Genomic DNA, 15,444 nt, shown 5'->3' with positions numbered 1-15,444 from the left:
TGCTGGGTAAGAGTATGATGGATACTCTGAAGGTATTTAAACGACCTGAAGATGTGACACTTGGGGACATGGTTTAGTGGTGAACTTGACAGTGGTTGTTTAACGGTGGGACTCAATGATCTTTGAGGTCCTTCCCAATTTAAATGATTCTATGATATTCTGAGGAGTACAGGAGGAAAGGGCTCGACCTGCACTAAGTTTCAGCCTTGCCTATACACAGATGAGTTTTTCGTCATGGCAGCCAATAACTATTTTCCAAGTGAAGCAGCTTAGATAATATATATTGCTAAAATAACTTCTGCTCTCCCAGCACACAGGTGTTGACGTGAGGTTTGATGCCGTCGTACAACCTAAAGGGACAAGCAACAGGTGACTTCGGGCCACGTGTAAATCCCTGGGTATTTCACAGGCAGCGCCGCGACAGGACCGGCAGGAATGTCAGTGCGGAGCGCTGCATGGGAGGCGGGCAGTGCCGGCAGGTGGCAGCAGGGATCCAGCCGGGATCCAGCCGGGATCCAGCCGGATGGCTCCAATCACCCGGAGGGGGCCGCGGCCAGCCTGGGATGGCACCTGCGACGCAGTCACGGTGACACACCATTGTGATCTAGCGTTCAGCAGTTCGCTTATTATCTCTGTTATTATCTCTGCTTGAAGTGTAATTAACTATTTTAGTGGGGTTTGATTGGGGCATGACAACTCACTAATTAAGACAGCTCTGCTAAAGGCTCCCACTAACTGTAGTCACCGCCTGGATTCTTACACAAGTTCTCCTGAGTTGGGGTGCTCTTGCTTTCATGACACAAAGTCTTTTTTAAAATCTCCTAACCACAGGGCCACCTCCCCTCCAAAGCTGAGGCTTGGCCAGGGAAGCACTTGGCTCACAGCTGTTGGCCAACACGTCCCAAGCGCTAATAGGCTGGGAAGATTGTTAACTAAGTATGGAATTTTTGAGCACAGAGAAGTTGTCTGCCTGAAGAAAAGATGGTAAGGGTTTTTCACTCATCTGTTCGTTGCACCACCAGAAGAAGTTATCAACAACAGGTCTGAAGAAGTCACTCCGAGAGTCTGGGAGAGAAACTGGAGAGGTGCTACAGCAGCCAGGCAGCATTCAGTGCCTTCCGTGCCACATGCACTGATCCTTACTCCACCAGGCACCCACCCGCTCCAAACTGCTCAGCCCAGCTGACAATAAGGCTGCTACAAATCAAACCATCCCCTGCATCTCCTCGGGCAGCTCCAACCTCCCAGAAAAGCTGCATGCTATTGTAATATCCTGTCTCCACATAAATTCCTCTTTGCTCTTGAGCATTCTGCAATGATCACACGGGTTTAAACAAATTCTGACTTTATAAATGCAACTTGCACTGCTTTAATCTAAATTGTAAGATCAGTTTACGCTCTGCTACTACTTTGCTCAGCAACTGCTCTGTTCATACTAAGAAGGGGTTCAAAACACTTTTAAATACCTGAATATGCACAGAAATGTTGCAACATGTCAGTTACATTTAGAAACTTAGAAATAATTTAAAAAAATAGATTTTGGTGAAGCACAAGAAACTTCTACTGGATCATCCAAGCTTCCTGTGGAAATGCTGACAGCTGTATTAAAAGTAACTGGAAGTCAGTTAAAACCAAACTGTGTTAAAGAATCGATTAACATGTAATTGAGGATCATTCTGCCAGCAGGGAAGTACCCTAAGACAACTGAATAAATGTCTATTTCCCATTTCTCTGATTAAGAGGATACCAAAGAAACTGCAGAAGGGATAAGGCTGTTTGCTTTGAGGTGGAAGCCCTCTGCTGGATAACATAAACTAATTAACACACTAATCTAAATGTTTTTGTAGATAACAGAACCACAAAGAACAAGAAAGGAGACAGTAGCTAAAGAAGCAGAGAAGAATCATCAGCAATCGCAGAAATCTTTATTCTTCATTTTATTTACTAGGTCCCTGAATATAAAAGGTGCTTGAATTACATACTCTTTGACATACAAAATATGCAACTTAATAAACCTTACTAGTTATTTGCAATAATAAAATGTTAAAAAGGAAGTTTAGAACCCTGTGAGACACTTGGGCACACCTAACCATTCAAACACTGAAAACACAGTTCATATGAGTGTTATAACCAGGTCTTACTGTAGGAAACTATTTCTTCCAATAGATACAAATGGTGTATGTGCACATCTTTTTGTCTTGAGTCCTGTATCTTTAAAACACATTTCAAAATTACTTCACAGCCAAACCAGCAAAATTATTTGACCTTACTGACATTGTATGTACATCTCTTCTAGGAACCAAACTAAATATGTGCTGTTTTTGTAAACCAGGCATAAACACTGAACTTTGGAAGACAGCATTCTGTGCCCTGGTATAGGACTGCAGTAGAGCTTTTTCAGTTTATTTTTAAATTTACATGCTAGTTAGCCTGGTACATGCTAAGTACAGAGGAGTGTGTTGCAACTCTGGACAAAATTTGTAAATGAAACCCAGCCCCACCACGCCTGGAGGAATGCTGCAATCTCCTCTCTTCCTCACAACAGGCTCTAGGTTAAAAGAAACTAATTTCTTGGCAGAGAATGAGCCCAAGGAATGTTGCTGACATACAGAGGGTGAGAAGGAAAACACTGAATTTGTACCTTAGTTACTGTCCTACATAGTTATATTTAATCCCAATTAAAATAGCCCCCTTAAAAGATGGATAAAAATGCTAGAGAAAACAAAAATTAAATAATGAACATATGGTCTAAGTATGTGTTCTCTCTGTATGGAGTGCCTGCACATGTGCTCACTCCGTATGTACACAAACACGTATTCAGCAGGAGCACCAACTGTGACCAATAAAAAAACATTTTCTCCCCCCGTGCAATTTCCCCTTCTGCCTGAAATCAACCTTGAATTTTCTTTTGTTTCTTTTTCTGCAACCCTGAAACACTTTAATATTTTCCCCTACCAACAGCAGTTTCTAGGTGGAAAAAGATCCAATAATACAAAAGAATAACATGCAGGGTCACTCTTGTAGAGCCTGTGGTCCCCCCCCCAAGTAGATCTTACGTAAAACATTTGAGACACAGGAAGTATTCCTATTCATCAGCTGCCAAAACAAGGTGAGGACAGGAGGGAAAATTAAAGCCGAAATTATCCTCAGTAGAAGGGAAGATAGGATAAATAAGGACACTCACGCTAGCAGCAGGAATAATCTGATGCTGCCTCTCAACCACTGGCATGTGAAATAATCAGCCTCAACGCAACAGTTGCTCAGCCAAAGTAAAAACCCTGAGTGTCAGTTCTTAAATCATTTCTCTTTGCTCACAGCAGAGAGAAAACTAAATCAAGGCTTTGCAATCTTCTGTAATTTGCACCACATCATCTTGTTTACATATCTAAAGAAAACTCATCTTATGGCATAACACTCACTGAAATACAAGGTAGGAGGGGTAGAAAGTGAAAGAGAAATCACTTATTATTGAAATTACAGGTGTAAAAAAATGCTTGTTCATCAGATACTAATCTGTTGAGAGCCCAGTGGATGTCTCCCACAATACTAACACTCTAAATCAACTTCTTCCAAGCAGGAAACAGTTTAGAAAGCAGACCTTCTCACAGCCAATGCCAACTACCAATCACTGTTTCAGGTGGTTTCATCAGGGCAAAGAAGATTCACACCTTGATAGTCATTGTTAAATCATGTCATCCAGACATTTCACTATTAACCAGCGGACTAAATTACAGGCTTAGTCTTCACCTAGGGCTTTTTCCTGTCCATGAGACAATATGCTTGTAATGCCCTACAAGCCTGAAAGCAACTTCAAGCTCCTTGTCACAGAGGTTCTTCAGTGCCTTCCTTATCAGACGCTTGGAAACCAAGACAATCCTGAGGCATCCTTCAGTATGACTTCTCCTGTGGCCACTGCCAAAATACTGCTTCTACCTATACCATTGTTTTTACTTCCTTTTAGGAAATGAATTAAAGTAATGGGGACAAGTGGCAGCCCATATGCGAAATCCAGTATTTCATGAGGTCTTTCACCTTCTCCTTGGCAGAAACAAGAAGAAAATGGCTCAAGTTTGATCCCTAAGCTTGCACCCTTACATACAGAGAAATGGAGCAGCAGATCTACACGAGAACAGGCCCAGGTCAGTGCGCCACAATAACAATAATATGTCTTTACATCTTTCGGAAGGTAATGGGTAAGGAAAATAAGTAGGACCCAAAATGGAAGCTAACCCCTTTCTTACTGTATTTTCTGTGTAAATGAAAGTAAAGGCCACTAAACATGAAAAGAAATGTCAAGCTAATTTAAATGAAACACATCATCAAAAGAAAATGGTCAACATACACTTTAAAATATAGATTTTTAATGTAAAGAAGCCAAAATGAAGATTTAAGTGCTGTGTTTTTCACCTAATTCTGTCTGTAAAGTTGAGCCATCTTCACCAACAAGAACACTCCTGCACTAAATGCGAAAAGAAAACAACGAGAAGAGATACTAATTATTTCACTTGCAATAGACATTTCTTATTTACAGGCATCTGGGAAACTGCCTGCAGTAGAAACAGATACCATGTAGATACTACTAAAGAAATAAGAATACAGACACAGAAAATAAATTTATGCAGAAACACTTATTATCTGATCGTGTGCTCTATCTATCACATACCACATTCTTGTTATGCAACCAAGTTCATTTACTCAGAGGAGTCCACTAAAAATAAGGAGAATATTTCATATGTATTTATTCATCAAATAAAAATAACTGGTTTCTAGAGGGGAACTACCACCTCCTTTTGATTCACATCTCCCATGCTACCTGCTCTAAACTCATAAAGTTGACAAGATTATCAAGATTGCTTCAAGAGCCAATATTTCTCTGCAGTAATTTTTTTCCCCCCCTGAAATAGCAAAGTGGAAAATATGCTAGCTTTCTCAGCCAGCTTTGGCATAGAGATAATACCATGTTCTGTGGTTAACTGCTAGCTCTTCTTCCTCCAAGGCACTGTGAGTCATCTCTGCTTTCCACGCTGGTGTCTTCCAAACAATTCTGGGTAAAACTGTGCTAGTTCATTCTCACCAAAGACATTGTACGACAGCACAATTACACAGAAGGGATCACATACTAAATGAGTTTTTTTAAGCATTCCATTAAAAATGTGCAAGGCAAATATTGCAGTAACTATTAATCAAGTCTAAAAATAAATTAAAACTAGCTTCATGAAAGATGCCTGGGCTTTCACTGGCATTTAAAGCTTTTCCTTCATGTACAAACACAGTCACAGCAGGATTTGTGACTCTCATCCAATGGCATCTTTTCCCAAGCTCAGACAAACAGATGTGAGGAGACGCTTTCAAACCCTACTTGCAGACAGTATTGTTTTTTCATTATGACAAAGCGTTACTGAGCCTGGCAGTAGAAACCACCCACTTTCAGGAACTTCCAGTATAGTTAATATTCCTCTGCTTAACAAAAGATGCCTTGGTCTAAGGCTGTTCCTACAGGCTGTTGTTACAGCACTGCACCCAACTGACCTTCATTTATGAAGGGCTGCTCTGGTTACAGGATCCTGAGTTATTCTGTTTAGTTTAGGACCAGCAAAATGCAACAGATTGACAGCTCTAAAGATCACTTGGGGTAAAATAAATAAATAATATTGCATATTGGCTAAAATATATGGTACCTGCCATCATCCTTCAGCAGTGAATGGGCCATCTTAAAAGACAGTTGATTGTCAAGTTAGTATCCTGCATGGCTTGTCTTTAAAAAAAAAAAGGTGTGACACTTTTTAGACACTTACGAAGAAACCAAAGAGACAATGTGCAGTTCCTTTATGGCTCCCAAATTCTGGGCTGCTCTAGGGGTCACTGCCAGCATCTCAGAAAAAAACCCTTATGACATCTACCAGTATAGCGCTTGCAGCTGACCCTCCCAGGTAGTCAGTGGGATCTACTCTCAGGTGGGGGCAATACAAAGCTGCTTTTCTTTAGCTCTCAAGTAAAGCCAGAAAAGAAAGCTCCTGTTGTTCCCTGCCCTCTGGGTGCACTGCATCAGGGCTCATCCTGTGCACAGCTGCTTTGGGCGCTGCCCTGGACAAAGTGATATTGCAACCCCAGCCTTCCAGAAATGCTGGGATTTCATCTAAATCACTGCAGTGAGCCAACTTACGGCCCCAAGCCAGCCGTGTAAGCACAACCGAGGAGACTGTAACCTGAAGGAGAAAGGGTGGACACAAGCATTGAAGGAACAGGAACTTCTTCCAAAGCAGAGTGCGGTAGGTTAAGCAGCTGTACCCCCAAGGCTACAACTGCCCAGGGCTTCTGCAAAATCTCTGGTTCTCTGGTGGGCAATTTGATAAGGGGTTTGATAAGGAGAAGAAGGTCCCAGCAGACTGCTTTTCTGGATCTCTATTCAACTTGTACTTCAAAGTAAAACAAAACAAACAACCAACTTTGATTTTCAAACACAACTCTTCTTTTGGGGGAAAATTTGTTTGTAGGGATGCTTTTTGGGTGCCTTTTTGTAAGTGTTTTATTTTCACTGTGTGTGGGAAAATTACGCCTAAAGACTTTGGCAGTTTCCAACATGGGAAAAAATAAAAAAATCTCCACAGTGGGGTGAGGTCAGGGCTGGGCAAAGAGAGCACTCAGAACATTCATGTGAATTATATCACCAAAATAGACTCAACACACTTTATAAAAATGTGTGGAAAATTCACTGAGACAGCAGAAAACGAATATGACATCCAGGATCACAGGAAGGTCAACACTGGATGCAGAATTTCTTTATTTTAGGTTTGGCAATCAGTTTTGCTATGTTGGAAGTTCTCTCCTGTGCTAAGAATTGTATCCAAAAGCATCTCAGCAACCCGCCAAGACAGGGATCAAGAGAGGGAAACACTTATGTTCTGCCCAACTTAAGAGAGGATGAAGCCAAGGTAAATAATTTGAGAGCTGTCTTCCGAAGTAAACTTTTCTTTTGGTTCATGGGTTATGTCTACATTGTCAGCCAACTGTAGACATTACAATTTGTTAGTCTGTTGAAATTAAGTGGAAATGTATTTCCATGTTAATTCCAAGGAAACTTGTTTCCTTTACAAATTTTTAACTCTAGGCCTCCTTAACAATGCTGTTGCCTACTGCTTGGCTTTCAATACTTCTTTTTTTTTTTTTAAATTTTATTTTTAATGGAAACTTTCAGCTTCAGACTATACTGTAGAAAGCCAGTGCAAGGGCAAAAAATACATTTCTGTGCTAGAGCGGCAAGCACAGAGAGGAAAAAACACAAAGACAAGTCATTCATGTGAGTGGAGGACAGGACAGGCATCCCTGGCATTCCAGCCCTGATGGAAAAGAGATGTCACTGCCTTGCAGCTGAGGTGCAGACAGAAGCTCACTCCTCTACCAAAACACGCAACATACATACACCCCTTCTCGGAAAAACAGCTTGAGATGCATCCTGAGATATCCTCCCTGCCTTCAGCAGCAGGTCCGCTGGGTAGACACTCATCCTTTAGGCACTACCACCTCGTTTTAAGCTTAGAGAGGGCCGTTGTCTTTGCATGTCTTCAGCAGAGGTTCATCTGCAGTTGTCCTACAGGTTCTGCCTGTAAAACTGGGTCAGCCGTCTCCTTGCAGGGAGGCTGGCCTCCTTTCTACCTTCTCATCCCACAGCTTCTCTGTAATGACTGCTTTCTTCTTCAGTCATGGACACTGTTAGTCAGAGACACACACTGACACATGGGAAAATATCTTGAACCTCATGAAACATTTTCTCCAATACCACTCCCTCTCCATACACAGCTTCCCAGGATAGCGCAGGAGGAAAACTAAGTCAAGGAAGGCAAGATAGCACAGAGCAATCACAATGCTGCTCTGCATACACGGCGTGGGGGGAAACACCATGCGTGTGCACCCATTCCCTCACACCTTGCAAAGTGCTGCCGATTTCTGCAAAATTCAGGGTCAATCATATTTGTGCCACTCCTTCCCACATCCCAGTTCTTGGGAGTCACATATCTGGGCAAGAGTCTCACCTTTTATCTTCAAAGAAAAGTGAAAATTTCTAAACTTAATTTGAGGGACGTAGACATTCATACAGCCTAAACATCATACAAGTCCAAACTCCAAGAGTTATTAAAAATCCTTTTTTTTTTTTTCATATTTTATGATTTTTTGGAGTAAGATCGAGATCCTGAGTGCTTCAGTTAAACACACTTTTACAGGTGGAAAGATCTTGGCCAAATTCCCTATAAAGGACTTAGACAGCAGGAATGCAGCCAGAGCACTGTAAGGAATGCTTTTCTGGGGAGGGTTCTGAATGCTTACATACAATAATTTTAATGTCACCCTGTCAAGCTAATGCCCCATGAGGGTGGAAGCAAGAAAAATACAGGCTTTTCATTATTGGATAATTGGATGCACACCCTTAATAGTGACAGCAGTTTACTAAGTAATTGCTCACCTCCAAGTAGCTAAAACAAGAATACTAACAAAAATACTGCAAGATCCCAAGGGTTAGAAGAGAAGCAAGTACTGAAGCAGCAGCTGTATGAAAAGAAGTAAGAAAGCTTTCTATCTGTAAAGGCTTTAGCCAGTACAAACCAATAACACATCCTCTTCCCAAAAGGCACGCAGCTATATGTAAGCACAAGTGACTAAAATTATTTTGCTCAAAAACTAATTATTAAACTTCTTGTCCTACAATGCTTAAGAGTTTATTGAAGATCTGATCTCAACTCTTAAAAACTGTCATTGAGTACACTTGGATGGTATTCAAACTTAAAAAAAACCCCTTAAACTTTTTAAAGCCTTCATTCTGAAAAGAGCAACTTCATAGCTCACTTTTTAAGCACAAAGCAAGCAACATCTGAGACGACCAGAGTAGGATCACCACTAGCAAGTCCATCTCCCTCCCCTTCTTAACTGCCTCTGGGTAAATAAGTCTCTTTCTCAATCATACGAAGCTGGGCGTGTATAAAGGTGAGCTGGCAGCTCTGGATGGATGCCTCCACCTAGCTATCAATTACTGTCACAAGATTTATACTTCATCTATTTTATGCCTCTCCTTTTCATTTTTCCTGCATCAGTAGTGAATTTAGGACAAAAACACGAGACTGAAAATTGAATCCCTGACACCTACTGAAGCCAGTTCACCAATAAATGAGCTTACCAATTACCTTTACATTGAATGATGTGAAAGAGTAAACCACAAGTTCCTATTGAAAAAGTTCTTGTTTATATTCCTGTATTTTCTTCTAAGAGACAGCTTACTATTGAGTTCACAGATCAACTTCCAAAAGAAGCTGGTTTATTCTCAGAAAAGGCAAGAGACTAAATCAACATTTCACACTTTGTATTTAAAAATGAAACATGCCCACAAATTTCGTCAAGTGACCTATATCTGTTATAGACTGACATTTTCTTTTGTCCTTTCTTAAGAGAAAATTAAGTCAATATTTTAAGAAGCGTTAATGACTGACTAGATAAATCAGAGTATACTGAAAGTATTTTTTATTGAAATTTAATAAACTAAGCCATGAATTGATAGATTTACCTTGAAAACAAGAGGTGTAACTGAGATTACTTTTCTGATATGATTAAATGAACAGAAAGCTGGCAAGAGGTAACTAATGAAGAAGAGCCAGTTACTCAAAATGAACCGTAATACCTTGAAACCAAATAATGCTTTAGAACTAGAACTAAATAATAGTCTAGAACATTTACAAAAAACATCACATGCTTCTGCCATGCATAGGAAGACAATGATGAGAGTGCTGGACGACATAGGATCTTACTAATAGGGATTTGAAAGAAAAAAGAAGATAATCAGCAGAACAAGAGCTGACATTTTCATTACAAGGGTGAAGATGATCCCCTGCCCACAGGAAAGATGCCACAATTTGGGGATGGAAGAAGGAAATATTTCTCTCACCCACAAAAGGCATCTGACCTAAAGCTTTGTTGCCTTCAGAGATTTTACAAGTATGGGGCATTTGGATGTGGGTTGGTTTTGTTAGGGGATTTTTTTGTTGTTTTTGTTGGTTTGGGTTGGAGGGTTTTTTGTTTGTTTTGTGGTGTTTGTTTGTTTTGTTGTTGGGAGTTTTTTGAGAACTCAGGACAGCTGTTATATGATATAAAATGAAAAATTTCTTCAATTTTATTGATCCCTTTTACTGCTCTGAAACACAAATGTGTGAAGAAACACAAGCTATGTGCTTCCATCAATCCACAGGTAAAGCAGTCTGCTACTATCTCCACTATATTTATATTATTGCTTAAGTTCCTCTTCTCGATTTATGACACTTCTGAATCATCAACTCAAAAGACCAAAATAGGGTCCTGGTCATTTGATTAGGAGGTTCTCAAGAAACTTGGGCATCATATTAAAGAACAGGAACTTTGGCAAACAAGAGAAAAGACATACAAGGAAAAATACACTCCATTTAGTAGGATTATATAGTCAAACTGAAAAATGATGTTTTGATCTGATGTATGGCTTGTTGGCTCTTTGTTAAAGCAGACACATGTTGAATGTCTATTTAAAAGCAAAATACATTCACTAAACTATTCTGAAGCTAAAAAAAAATATATATGTAACTGAGCCCATAAAAGGGAGAAATCTATGGATTGTGGTATGTTCATCTAGTAAAGCTGTTCTCTAGCAATCAGCAGTTTCAGGCAGCATATGCCAATCCTGCTCTTAGACACAATAGAGTAGACTCTCCAGATTTCTTCCTTTTTTTTTTTATTTTTTTTTTAGAGGTATCAGACATCAGTGGCAGGAAATCCTGATGGCAAGAAACATCATGTGTTCAAAGTTTACTGCTCAAATCAAAACACCTCCCTACACATTGCATTTGAAAAAAAAAAAAAAGAAAATTAGAAAGGAAGAAAAAATTAAATAAAGAAAATTAAAGCATCTACAGAGGTCTTCATCATAGTGAAAAAATGTCTGGAAACAATTAACAAGTGAAAAATTGAGGAGGAATAGTAATAAAATATTTAAAGCACTAACTACTAAAGTAGTCAAATTTTGATTAAAAAATCCTACAAATTGCATAATTTAAAGGCACATAATTTAAAGTTTGATACGTGTTTCTAGGAATTTAATGCAGTTCAAAGTAAAACCAGCCTCTTTAATTATGGACATTACAAGGCCATAAAACTACACAGCAAGTTATCAAAGTGAAACATCTGTGCACTGTCCACACATGCAGCGTGTGCTTATGAAACAGAAAAGAATGATGTCATTTTGGCCTGGTTTTTATTATATTCCGTTTGCTAAGTGCTCAGCAGTATGGCCCTATTTCTGCCCTCAGAAACAGAGAGACACATGCAAGCGGTCCTTGTCAGGAGCTAAGGAAGATGCAGCAGTTTCATTTACCTGGTGCAGCTGCCAACAAGCCCTTGCCTGTAAATGAAAATATCAGAGGCCAAACATGTTATCAATTTCTTTAAGCCAACTGTCATGTCTGTCAACCTTCATGCTTCAACCTGCCATCTCTCAGAAACTTCACTTGCACCAGCCTCCCTGCCACTGGTTCAAAAATTCTTCCAAACAAGTCTTCATTTTACCATCTCCAGTTATTTTTTGAAACCAGCATCCCCTTACCATTTCCTCTATCCTCCCACCACTGTTCCCTCGCACTTATTACTCCTCCCAAAGACGATTACTCATGGTATCAACAAATTTTCTACAGGGAGCTTAAGAAGAAGAATTACTGCTGCGACCTGCAGAAGTAGTAGAAAGCATGGCTGTGTTAGCACAGCACTGTGCTGCATATTTCTCCCCTTTTGGGAGACATTAATGTAAATAATATGAACAGATTTCTGGTACTAAGGCCTGGAATATTCCTAGAAACTGTCAACCAGGCAGGCTTTTTTTTTTTCTTTTTTTTTAATTTATCATGCTAAAGAGAAAGAAAGTGTTGAACAGAGCATATAGTTTTATAAACTTGGCAATTCATTTCTCATTTTTACTTATTTGAGAAGGACTAGCACATTTTAATGAAGGCCTTGTAAATGCAGACCCTCAATAGTTTTGTGCAAGGATACGGAGAACATGTGTTTCTCTCTCAGACCAGTTCCAGGAGACAGTGGAAAAAAGCCATACCCCTTGATTCAAATGAAGTCACTCCTGCTTCTCTTCCAAAAATTACAATAGCACCATGTACAAAACTCATCAGTAACTGGAGAATCTTGGACTTTGTTATTTAAACCTGGATTTGATGCAATATGAACTCGTTTTTAAAAACAACTTTTCACATAAAGGCATTAATATAAACTCGATCATATGTTTTAGGGTTTTTCTACGCATACCAACACTTCCTCGTAATACTCTTGGACTGTGTAATATTGGCCTTACACACTGCATGTAGAAAATAGTCTGTCCTCTTACCAAATGATGGGCTTGAGAAACTCCAGAATTTTTAAATTTGGACAGACTGTAGTAGAAACACAGGATCTGCTTGTGGACTCTGGGTGGGAAGCAAGTGCCCCTCCTAGTGTTGCAGAGGCCAACCTCCCCACATGATGGCCAACTTGGCTGCCCCTCTAGCCAGGGCAGAGCTCTGGGCAGCACAGGCAAAGTCACATTCCCTGACAGAGTCACTGCAGCTGTACTGCCTTCCTTCCATCTCTGTCATCTCTTCTCACCCTCACCTGCTCTGATATCAGTGTTACCAAGGCAGCAAATGCAAGGCAGTACCTGGACAAATTGCACAGTAATTCTTTTTACCCATGCATGCAGCATGTAACTCACATATTCATCAAAACTCTCACGAGTGTTGTACTAGTCCTGAGAGGAATACAAATTTCAAAAATTTCCAAATGTAGCAATTTCCTGCTTTAAAATAGCCTTTGCATGTAATGTGACCTAAGCCAGCTAAAATCTACAATCTAGTACCTGAAAATCTCCTGGCAGAAGAACTGAGAGGAGAAATATTTCTTTTTGAGACCCCAAAGTAAAACCCAAAACTCACATTTACTCAAAACAAAAATATTAAGTGGAACAGTTACTAGCAGCAGATAAGGAACGTACAATTGCACATTTTTACTAATAGAAATTAAATTGTTTTAACTGCCACTAAGAAAGAAAATACTACTGGCAGCTCACCATTCCTATCATTGATAATAAGTTCTTTAGAACTTTAAATTTATATGAAAGCTATCAATAGCCACATGACATCATTAAAGCCTTCTGATATTCTATAAAACACATACAGGCACACAGAAAAAAAATCAATGTGCAAGAATGGAGTGCATTCAGTTAACATCTTCTCTCTGTAGGAAATTACTCCCATCAGATATGTGCTTGTATGTATTTATACATATACACAGAAGTATACACTTTGCATTTGTTTTATGTATTTCAGACTATTTAAACCTATCCAATAGGTAAAGTCCTAAATACAAAGCTAACAAAAAGGTCATCCAAAAAGAGATGCTGCTCCTAGAACACATAAAATATTAAATCCCATTTAAAAAAATATTCTTAGCTATATTTCAGTTTATAAATCTCCTCCATGTGGAGTGAGGCAGCGTGAGGACATTGACACTCACTTAACTTTATTATACATCTGAATTTTGAAGTCTTCCAGGTAAAGGTTCACTTCACTAGTATTGCTTAAAAAGCTAGGAGTTGAAAGTCTTTGCCTTTTTTTTATTATTCTCTTTGTTAAAGTGGTTCTTCCAAGCATTCAGTGAATTAAGATTACTCAGCAGCATTCTCTGTAGTTATTTACGCTTGATTTAAGACATATTATGGTCTCAAAATGACACATACTTCATTACGGTTAGAATCTGTGCACTTGGACTCTGACCTTTTATACACAGCAAAACAAAAAAGTGTAAAGCTTTCATCCATCATAAACCAAAATGTGGCCTTTAGCTGCACAGTTGTAATAAAAAGCCTCAGTTGCTTCTGCTATATTCAATTGTTCCTTTCTAAATATAGAATAATGCCAGGCCTAATCACTCAGGTCACCAGGTAAAGCTTTGCACAGCATAAATCTGTCACCACCTTTGCTCAAAGCATCTCTTTAATCAAAATTCATTTACTGTGACAGTGAAAGGTGGCCAATTTAGACACCACAATCAGATAAATTTGAACCAGTTCATCCTGTTTTCAAAGGAAGGTGATCACAGTGGAAACTCAGAGGAGTCAGCAGAAACTCTAGCAAGTTGTCAGCCTGCCAAGTAGCCTTTTTATTTTGTTTATTTACTTACTCTTCTTCAAAAATGTATGTTCATTGCAATCATTACCAAGCCCCAATGAAATTCATGTAGCATCAGAAAAAAAATGTGCTTCTGTTTTTATTTGGTGTAACAATTATAATTACTAGATGTATGGGTAGGCAACCAGTACTACAAATAAGAACATGTATTTACCTTAATTATAAGGGGAAACATTAAGACCAATATAGTTCAATTTTTTCAATGAATATAGTTACCACTGAACTCTAATCTGACTCATCTGCATCAAAGTGAACAGATAATAGCAAGTACCTTGTAAAAGGAGGGCATTTCACTATGTCTAAGGCATAAATGCATTTGTAGTAAGCAACTACAGAGCAACTCTACATATTTATGTATTTCTCCTCTCTTTTCTGCTTCATCTATGTTTTTTTAAAAAAATAATATATCTACCATTGATCCAAAAGTAAATGAAAGCACTTGCTTGAAAAATAATGGGAGATGTTCACTTTTCTAAAGCAACTTAGATTATATGAGATACGGTGGCACAAATAATAAAGCTTTGTTCCATAAAGATATCTTCAAAGTACCTTAGAACATTTTAAGTATTCTTATTAAAATTAAAAGGTGAAAATTTAACTGGACATGAACATTTCTTAACAACTTCGGTAAATGCTTCGGTGCAGGCTACAGAACAGAGATGCAGCATTGGCATAGACTCGCAGATTACTGAAATCCAGCATTCTTGGGGAAAAATGGAATCACGCAGTTCCTTACGGCACATCATATGGTTAATGACGGAGGAATTAAGTCAGGCAAGGTTATTACATTTAGGTTTTCATAACAAATTACTTTCTCTAGGGCAGCCAAAACAAATTAAACAGAGTATTAGCGCGTCGCGGGACACACCGGAGCTGCGATCCGACGTCTGGTGGCAGCACCCCCTCAGCAGCTGCCGCCCCAGCTGCCCCCACCCGCATCTCTCACCGCGCCGGGCACAGGTTGCTGCTGCGCCGGGAGACCACCGGCCCAAGAAGCTGATCCGGCTGGAAAAATAACCCCGCAAAGTCAAGTAAATCAAATCAAACCTTTCGTGGGCGAGTTGTCATCCTCTCTAGCACTGCCCGGTTCTCTGTGCAATCACAGACTCACGCACGCCAGCGCAAGGAGAGCACAACAACGGGCACAGGTCCCAAGCTTTTGCTCAGGGCGCCTGCTCAACAGGGCCCAAATTTTCTTCACTTTCCAACGAAG

The 15,444-nt window shown here is 39.6% G+C and overlaps 1 protein-coding gene across 7 annotated transcripts in view; it reads right to left on the bottom strand.

The window, feature by feature from the left end:
- NHSL1 (NHS like 1) overlaps positions 1 to 15,444 on the bottom strand; it is a 181,293-nt gene that overhangs the window by 111,486 nt on the left and 54,363 nt on the right. The window contains exon 1 of one of the 7 annotated variants that reach the window (XM_050315073.1): positions 5,679 to 5,700. The exons of the other annotated variants lie outside the window; for them this stretch is intronic. Coding sequence (XP_050171030.1) covers positions 5,679 to 5,688 — 10 coding nt within the window. The 5' untranslated portion in view covers positions 5,689 to 5,700. Of the gene's footprint in view, positions 1 to 5,678; positions 5,701 to 15,444 lie in introns of those variants that run through there. 7 annotated transcript variants of the gene reach the window in all.

This window comes from Myiozetetes cayanensis, unplaced genomic scaffold (genome assembly GCF_022539395.1).
Source record: "Myiozetetes cayanensis isolate MyiCay16 unplaced genomic scaffold, myiCay2020 scf2-11, whole genome shotgun sequence".
Classification (NCBI taxonomy): Eukaryota; Metazoa; Chordata; class Aves; order Passeriformes; family Tyrannidae; genus Myiozetetes; species Myiozetetes cayanensis.
Note: the sequence above shows the minus strand (reverse complement) of the source record. Positions and strands in the feature narration are given on the sequence as shown.